We start from the raw sequence: 9,488 nt of genomic DNA, 5'->3' as shown, positions 1-9,488 counted from the left end.
AGTGAGTTTCCGCCGCCAGGTCCGGGACTTGAACCGCGGTCGACTACATGGGAGTCCAGCGACATAGCCATTACGCTAACTGCTGGTCCTTAAAATATATTTTTTTAAAAAATAAAATGTGTGTATTTATTTTTCCCATGAATGAGACAGAGAGCGAGAGCGAGAGAGAGAGAGAGAGAGAGCGAGCGAGAGCGCCCCAGCCCAGCCGGCCCAGGTCATAGGTGCATGCTTCCACACCCAGCATGTATGGGAGGCCCTGGACACACAGCAGGGATCAGGGACCTTCCCGAGTGGGCCCAGTCGCATTAGCACTGCATCACGGTCTGGTAGAATCTTGGTGTCTCTCTTCCAGGGAGGACAGGTAGGCGGGTGACTTGAGGCCAACCTCCCTTCCTCCTCCTTCCCTCGTGCCTCCAGGTGGAGAGAAGAGACCATGAGTTTACTTCTACTCTTCAAACCCTAGTTTCTGTCTCAGGAAGCCCCTGGGGAGCCCACTTCTCCCTGCACAGGCCGATGCTCATGGGAGGACTGAGGGTCTCAAGGCGAGGGGTGGGCTTTCCCTTCCATCTGGGGACCTTTGGTTGCGTGCACAGTGCCTCTCAGGTAAAAGAAAGTGAGGAGTGCTCTTAGTGGACGCCACTGCCCTTCCCACTGGCCGGCCTTCAGAGACGAGGCCAGGAACACCAAGTAGCCTATTGTACTGGGCAGCTCCGTGTAGTTAACATTCGTCCTGCCCAAATGCCAGCCGTTAGCAGAGCTGACCTTTATGCCCCAGGCCAGACAGCTAGAGCCTCAAGCTTATCCAGGCAGGGCTTTGAAGAAAACTAGGAGAACTCGGAAAAACCACTGCAGCATAGTCTGGGGCCTCAGCTTCCTCCACCAGAGGTCTGAGTCGGGGGTTTCAGAAACCTCGTGCTCACGGGATCCGCACTCCGACCTCGCTCACGTGCCCTCTCAGATGCTCGGGGCAGAGACCGAATTGCAGACACCCCATGGAGCAGTCACGCCATGACCATTCTCAGCCAGAATGTCCAGTGTTTGATTCTGGTTGCTAAATGGCATTTCCTGCGATACCTTTAAAAATACAGATTCCTGGGTGTAATTCAGTGGGTGTGGTCGCCAGTTTCCAGGATGGCCCCTGTTGGCCCCAGCCTCCTGGTTCACACCTTCGTGTAGGTCCCTCCCATACTGTACCAGGGGTGGTCTGTGAAACCGACATATGGCATCAGGCAGAGTGACGCCATGTCACTTTCAAGGTTAGGCTGTAAAAGAATGCCACTTCTGTGTCGGTGCTGTCACTCAGTCATTCTCGCTCCCTCTCAACGCTTGACTGAGAGAAGCCAGTTGCCATGTTGTGGGGACACTCACGCAGCTCAGAGAAAGGCTCTCAGAAATGGAAGCCACCTGTCCATAGCCACAGGAGGGTGCCACCATGGGAGAGAGCCCCAGCCCAGGCAAGCCTTCTGATGACTGCAGGCAGCTTGGGCTGTGGGTTGGACTGCAGCCTCAGGAGGGACTGGAACTGGAGCCACCTGGCCACGCGACTCCCGGCTCTCAGAAAAGGTGTGCGACATCATGAATGCTCCTTGTTTCAAGCTGCTATGTTTGGGACAATTTGTTACACAGCAAGAGATGACTGCTACAGCGGGTCTAGGGTGAGGCCTGACAGCTACAGATCTAAAACTCCCTGGGCCGTTCTGATGTGCCGCCCCAGTCTAGCACCATGGCCTTAGGAATGAATCTGCCGGTAGTTACAAGGGCAAAGCAAGCCCACAGTGTGTGACCTGAACATGTGTGTGTACGTGTACATGAGGTCTGTGTGTGCAGGTGGTGTATGTGATGTGGGTTTGCATGGTATGTGTGTGATGTGTGTAAGTGTGTGTGGGGCATGCATGTACATGTGTGTGCATTCGTTACACATTATACACACATATACAAGCGGTATATGTGTGTATCAAAGCCCTTCCACTATGTGGCTCTAGCCTGAAAACAGACAAAAATGCGTGAAGACCTCCACCCCAGCAGCCTGTAAGACAGCAGCATCACATCCGGGCTGTGCAGAGCCAAGAAGACTCGCCAATTTACAGTTCCGGGCGTAGAGAGAGATCCCTAGACTGAATCCTCAGAGGGCTTTGGGCTCAGGGTTTTCAAAGTCTGAGTAGCAGTGGAATCATTTCTCCACATAACACCATCAGAGGATCTTGGTTTAGAGACACCAGTGGAAGGCTCTGGCTAAGCCTGAGCGGGGGTCCTGGGGACTTGCTTCTTTAGCTCCCCTGCAGTCTGCCCCTGCAGGGCTCTGAGGCATCTCTGGAGAGCCTTGGGGGCTTCAGTTTGCAAACCTCTGACCCAGTCTGTGTCATCTGATGACGAGGACAACAAGACCACAGAGAGGAGGCCCACAGCATGGCTGTGGCCGATGTCCAGAACTGGACTCTCCTCACCTGACCTCCAGCTCCAATCTGGCTGCACTGCGTGGGGAGTTGCATAAGCAGAGACACAAATGAGACCTTTGCAATGGGGCAAGGGTGGGGTTCATGGGCCCAGCCCGTGAACCAAGGTCTGTCTCCCACTTGCTCCCTTGCAGAAATGTGCCTCTACACTGAGAAACAGCTAAGGGTGGGCAGGAGCAGGAAATTGCCCCCCCTCCCCCCACCTTCTAACAAAGGGGGCACCCGCAGCCTGGTCCACCCACAGAAGGTGAGACTTGACTTGCAGTTTCAAGTCCTGTGAACAATTACAGCAGAAACCATCAAAGCCCCCACTATGTGCCAGGCCTTGCTCTCAGCACTGCACAAGAATGAATGCACTTAATCTTCCCAATATCCTATGAAGTATACTCATCTTACACAGGAGGAAACTGAGGCAGAGCTAGGGTAAGCAGCCAGCCTCAGGCTCCTCAGCCCACCAGGGCAGGACCGGGATTCCGTATCTGAGTCCAGAACCCTGCACTCTGAGGTCTTCAACCAGCCAGTGGGCTAGGGCTCCTTTCCCTTCTGAGCGGGAACCAAAGGCTCCCCCCACTCTGTCCCCTGATGGAGCTGGAAGACGGTGAACAAACAGGAAAAAGGGTCAGATTTGTCACTTCTCCAGCTGAGCATCCCAGGCTTCACGCTGCCTGAGCACCAACGGGCCAACACTCCACCTAGGGCCGGGATATCGGCTCCTCACCTCGATCAAGGTCTCTCAGGTGCACTTCTTTCTCACTCATTTAAAAAAAAAATGATTTAGTTCTTCCATGAGTGAAACAGACAGAGAGCTGTGAGTGAGTGAGACAGAGCCAGAGAGAGCCAGAGAGACAGCACCTTCAATAAGGTCTCAATGCCACGATCCACCCCCAGCCTCAGTCAGCCCCAGATCGTGGGTACACGCTTGCCTGGTGTGCCTGGGGAGGTCTCCAGACATGAACCTGGAACCTCCCACGTGGGTCAGTCTCACAGAGCATCATGTCTTCCTGCTGTGCCATCACCCCATCCCCAAATGTACTCTTTCTATCAATGAATGGAGTGACAATGATACTCCGTGTACTTGACTCTTATGTTCATGCCACGGCTGGCTTTACGTTAGTGATCATTTAATACAGACTCAGCCCACGGGCTATCTCAGAAGAGCATACCTCCCACCTTGGACTTACGCATGATGGCTTAGGTCTCATTGATTCTTTTTCTTTTCAAATGTATAGGAAAGTTGCAAAAATGAATGGTCTAAGAATGCCTACATCCTTCTTACTCAGATATCCCGACTGCAGAGACTTCTGTCCTCTTCTCTCCCTCAATGTCCCCACACACCGTCATCATACATGTGTTTCCAAATGATGGAGGACAAGCTCAGACATGAGGCTCAAGTCCCCCAAATAATCAAGTGCATATTTCTCAAAAATGAGGACGCTCTGCATCCATGACCATGAAACAGCCCTCTAAGACAGGAAACTGTCACCAAAGCAAAACTACTGTCCCCCCATAGACCCCATTCACAGTCTCCACCTATCCCTCCAAGGCTCCATTTCTTTCTGGTCCAGGATTTCAGCAAGGAACACAGGTCACATTGATTTATCTGCCTCTCCAGTCTCCTGCAATCTGGAAGACTACCCCCGTCTTCCCTTGTCTTTCCTGTTGAGCAGTTTCAGAGAATAGTTTTCCCTCTCATTTCCACATGACAGACTCCAACGGTGATTTCTTGGAAGAAAAGTCCAGAAACAATGTTGGGTTTTCTTCCTAGGAGCACATGGTGTCCATCATCCCACCACTGATATTAACCTTGACACCAGGTCAAGTTGGCGCCTGCCAGTCTTCATCATAATGTGAACAGGTTTTCCTTTGTAAAGAGGCAACCTCTACACATGTTCCAGTCTGCTGCCTAGAAAGAGCATCCCGTCGATGACACAGAGTGGGCAGTCTGACCAGAGCCTATGGATTTTAGTGAGTTAAGAAGATAAACGTTCAGAATCCAAAGAATCTAAGACAACTAGCATTTTGCAAGGCAGAGTTTCAGGCAGGAGAGAGCTGCATAGAGAATTCCAGAGAGCGGCCAACCCTCAAACTGTTGGCACACTATTCATTTGTGCACGTGTATGAAGAAATTCCCAAAGCTGGAAAGAATGGATGGAACATTCTCCTGAGATTGTGTAGGGCTGGAATAATTTGTGTTCTTCCAGCCTGCTGTTAATACCTCCTCATACGCAGGCACTGGGAGAAATCTCAGAAGAGTACTGTCTTAGCAGTGCAGCAAAAGGTGCCCTAACAAAGCTCAAAGGCGAGTCTTGAAAAGATCAAACTGTTCTGAAGTAACTTAACTATGTCCCAGAACAAAGCTTGAAGTCCTAAAAACACCACCACTCAACAGTGTAAAGTTCCCAGCATTTGCAAACAGATGCACGTTAAACTTCTAGACATGAAAAATGTTCTATCTGAAATTTAAAAATATACTGCCTAGGATTAGCAGCAGATTAGACACTGCAAGAAAAGATGAGTGAACTTAAAGACACAGCAATGGAAACTATTCAAAATTAAATATGTGTGTGTGTGTGTGTGTGTGTGTGTGTGTGTACTTAAAAAGAATCAGCAGGGGCCAGCAGGTAGTGTGGTGGTTAAGGCACTGGATTCTCACATGGCCAACTGTGGTTCAAGTTCCAGACACAGTGGCTTAAAAATCATACCAGGCACGCACATGTGAGTGTGTGTATTTGTGTGTGTGTGTGTCCAGCCATGGTCCTGAGAGGAAAATGAAGAAGGGATTATGGCTTGTCCATTCCCCTTAGAGGGTGATTTCTCACCTTCTCCCTTTCTGGTGAGTGCAAAACAAACAAAAACAAAACCCCCAAAGTAGCAGAACTTTGGTGGGCCATAGAAAAATAAAAAGAACGGCAGATACATAATTGGAACCCCAGGGTCAGGGGGTAGGGGAAGAACAATGGCTGAAAAGTTTCCAGATTTGATGGAACTATAAACCTACAGACCAAAGAAACATATTAAGTCCCTTGGGGGCCAGCAGGTGGCATGGTGGTTAAGGACACTGGACTCCCACATGGCTGACCATGGTTCAAGTCCTGGACCTGGTGGCTTGCTTTCTCACTTTCCCTCTCTCTCTTTCGCTTTCTCTCTCTGGTCAAATTAAAAGTAAATGAATAAATAAAGTTAAATAAAAAAATACATAAAAAAAAGAAACATATTAAGTCCCAAGCAGGAAAAACGTGCAGAAAAACCACACCAAGCCACATCATGATGAAGTCACTGAGAACTTAGTTGTCCTCTCATCATCTCCCATCGCTAGGCCCAAGGCACGGACAGAAAAGACGCAAAGGGGAAAGGCACCAGAAGGGATGCGGGATGGAAGTAAAGCAGTGGAGATTTGGCGGAGAAAAGGGCAGGTGACATGGTGAGAGTGGCAGCAGGTCACCATCAGCGGCAGGCTGAGTCCCTTCATAGGGTTCACTGCTCGAACTCCTCCACTGCAGGTCCAACCCCTGGGAGTAGTCAGATCCCTCCTGTCCAACACGTAAGCATCCCTCAAAGTCCAACACGTAAGCATTTCTGAGACCTGAATTCACAGTATCTTTTCCAAGTGAATCCTCTTTGTCCTGAAGTCTGACCTGATTCTGGGAACGGAGCCCAATCAATGACAAAATCAGCAGGCGGGGTGGACACCTGGAGGCTGGCCAGAAGGACAACTCCACTTTTCAAAAGTCTAAAGATAGCCCTGGCCACCCTGGAACCCCCACCTGAACACACGGCGGATACCTCACCTACAGAGGTTTTAGGTCGAAGAACAAACTTTTCAAGGTCGCTGAGTTGCCAGTGCAGGCCCATTTCTCCTCCAAGGGAACCAGGCCTGCCAGCAGTGCCCACGGCACCCTTGAGGGTGGGTTGCCAAACACACGGCCATAGTGGGACGCCACGGCGGGTGCCCACCTACGACTGACGTGTGGTTCCATGCTTGCTGAAGTCAGGGCCCAGCAGGAGGCTCAGGCCCTGCCCAGCCCAGGAGCCAGATCCCAGGGTGGGCGGTGTGCTGGAGACTCTGCCCTGGCACCTACCTGCCAGGCCGGGAGGACTTTCTCGATGTCATTCAGGTTGATGCCATCTCCGTCTTCCAGCTTCCCTTTTCCACACCTGGACCAGAAAAGACGGAAAGGCATTGGAAGGATGGTTCATTCATACACACCATCCCCACGGGTGGGCAGGAGGGGAGGGATGGTCAGGAGATACCTGGTCCTGCCCTCCCTCAAGCTTTGCAGAGTCAGCTGTCCCACCAGAGGAAACGTCCTGGAGATGGGGGTCTCCTCCCCTAATGCTACATCCAACTTGTAGGGAGGTGAGAAAGGACCAGTGTTCCCCCGACCCTTCCAGTGAAGAAGCTAAGGTCCTTGCTAATGAATACCCCAGTTGGCAAAACTTGCAACATCCAATCATCTTGCCCCAGTAGCATAAAGGGAAAATCAGTGAACAGAGAGACCAAGCAACTGTCTCCAGGTCACGCAGACTGGGAGGGGCTGGTAGAAAGTTCTGTAAGGCCTCTCTCCTCCTAGACTTGGCTCTGGGCTAGTCCAGCAGATACTGTGTGCTTTGTCTTCATGCCCTCTGTGGGTGGACGTGCCCTCAGGTCAGAGATGCTGGCCCCAGTCCTCCTTATACATAGTTAAGGGCACAGATTCTGAACCCAGACTGCTACGGTTGGAACCTCAGCTGCATCCCTTATTAACTGGCGACCCTGCGTAAGTTGCTTTAACCTCTCCATACCTCAGGTTATTCACAGGTTAAATGGGGACACTAACAGTCCCCTAACACCATAAGGTAGTTGGAGGGTTAAATTAGTAACACACATTTAAGTTTTTCGATGCTTAGAACTATGCCTGGTGCAAAGTAAATTTTATTTATATAAGTGTTAAAAGTTTGTGAGAAAATAGAATTAAAGTACAAGTTTATTTTGGTCCCCCAAATTTGAAATCCATGGATAGTTTCCTCATAATATGCATTTTCCATGAACTTAAAAAGAAAAAAAGAATTATTTGGAGACCAGCAGTTGGCATAATGGCTATGTTGCTGGACTCTCATATGTCGACTGCAGTTCAAGTCCCAGACCCGGTGGCTTAAACTCATGCTGGGTGCATGTGTGTGCAAGCTCAAGATCCCGAGAGGAGAGTGGAGGAGAAAGGATTGTGGCATTGCCATCCTCCCAGGGGGTGATTTCTCTCTCTCTCTCTCTCTCTCTCTCTGTCTTTCTGGCGAGTGCACGTACCCTCTAGCAAAAACTTCTCCAAAAATTGAAAAAAAATTATTTATTTAATTTCACTTATTTATTATTTTTAAATTTGATCAGGGATAGAGGGAGTGTGAAAGCAACCCACCAGGTCTGGGACTTGAATTGCAGTCAACCGTGTGGGAATCTAGTGCCTTAACCACACGCCACCTGCCAGCCTCGTGAATTTTTTGAAAACATTTGAATTGTTTATAAAACGTGCTCATAGGGGAGAAGATGGGGCTGGGGAGGAGGAAGAAAGCACCCCTGATTGGGCATGGTCACCCTGCAATCCCTTCCCCTCTCTCTCTCCTTCCTGTTGAGATTTTCGTGCACGCTCACACATGTGCCTGGCGTGCTTTTCAAGCCACCAGCTCCAGGACTTGAACAGCACAGTTGACTATGTGGGATCCAACTGCCTTAACCATCATGCTATTGGCTGGCTCTTCTGTGAACTTTAAGATCTCTAATGGTAAATACTGGTAATACTGAAATAAAATTTAAAAATAAATAGTAAGGGAGAAATATTACTAATGACTATAAACACTTTACTGCTATTGCAGTTATTGGGCCAGGGAGACAGGAGGGGATTGATTAAGGGAACTGACTGGAGCCACCGCGGCCTCAGGCAAGATCCCCGGTTTCTGGCAAGGTGCAGGCGGTAAGGGCTCATCCCTCCCTGGGCTGTGGTGGGAAGCGCGCAGCAAGCACTCAGGAGGGGATGGCGCGCGGCCAGTGTGCATTAGGCACTGCACGCAGCTATTATCATTTGTAATATTGACCGACGCGTGGGGAGGGCTGTCCAATACATTGGCTGACAGCATTTTCCAGATGCAGAGTTAAGGCTCCTCTCACATTTCAGAGTAATTAGTTCATTTGCTTAAATATTTACTAAGATCTCTTCTGTTTTTGGCTCTGTTAACAGAAATAAATCAGGCTGGTTCCTGCCCTCAGACCGCTCACAGTAAACAAACCCAACTCATCTGTTCAGTAGGACGGAAGCCTGAGAGCCACTAGGGGGCAGCAGGAGATAAGAGTCAGAGAAGTCCTGAGCCAGCCCAGCCCCTCCCGGAAGAGGAGATTCAAAACCAGCAACGGCTTGGCTGGGAGGAAGGAATGGGAATTTGACCTAGGGCCCCATTCAATCGTTTATTTCTTCATTCGACAAATGCTTCGGAGCTGGGTTCTGGGCTAGGGGCTGGGCCTCAGTATACACAACACACAGTACTAGACATCTCGTGTCTGGTGGGAGAATTAGGCCCCGTGGTGCAAGCAGCCAGTGCTCAGGGACAGAGAAGACACTGCAGGGACCCAGAGGACCAGGGTATGGCATTGTCTTAAGTGGAGGGCAGGAGGGACATGAGCGGTGAGTGGCCATGCACAAGGGCTTTGGGAAAAAGTCCTAGGTAGCTCAGGAAAGGCCTGGAGTTAAGGGTTAGCATGTTGCACGCACAGGTGACCAAGTTCAGCATGGCTGGAGTGGGTTGGGGTCAAGGAACATGAAGGGGCTGGAGAGGTGAGGGCTTGGAGGGCAGCTCAGGTTTCAGCAGGTAGAGCTGGGGTGGGGAGGGCTGTAGGGGCACATAATGGGTGTGAGGGGGACGTCACACCTCCTTTTTAGTCAGGGATAGCCAATCCTCTTCTAACTAGTAAATCTGCCTTGCAGAGACACTGGGCCGACCAGCGTGAAGTCATCTGTGTCCTGCACGTGCCATGACCATGAGGAAGGAGGGACCTGGAGACGTGCCCCAGCA

The 9,488-nt window shown here is 50.4% G+C and overlaps 1 protein-coding gene across 5 annotated transcripts in view; it reads right to left on the bottom strand.

Annotated features, from left to right (window-relative positions):
* Window positions 1-9,488, bottom strand: part of CTIF (cap binding complex dependent translation initiation factor) — a 340,395-nt gene that overhangs the window by 187,624 nt on the left and 143,283 nt on the right. For all 5 annotated transcript variants that reach the window (XM_014586243.2, XM_014586244.2, XM_014586245.2 and 2 more), the window contains one exon: window positions 6,533-6,608. In XM_014586243.2, the coding sequence (XP_014441729.1) occupies window positions 6,533-6,608 (76 nt within the window). The remainder of the gene's footprint in view (window positions 1-6,532; window positions 6,609-9,488) is intronic.

Source organism: Tupaia chinensis, unplaced genomic scaffold (genome assembly GCF_000334495.1).
Source record: "Tupaia chinensis unplaced genomic scaffold, TupChi_1.0 Scaffold000119_2, whole genome shotgun sequence".
NCBI classification, from domain to species: Eukaryota; Metazoa; Chordata; class Mammalia; order Scandentia; family Tupaiidae; genus Tupaia; species Tupaia belangeri.
The sequence above is the reverse complement of the archived record's forward strand: the minus strand, read 5'-3'. Positions and strand labels throughout refer to the sequence as shown.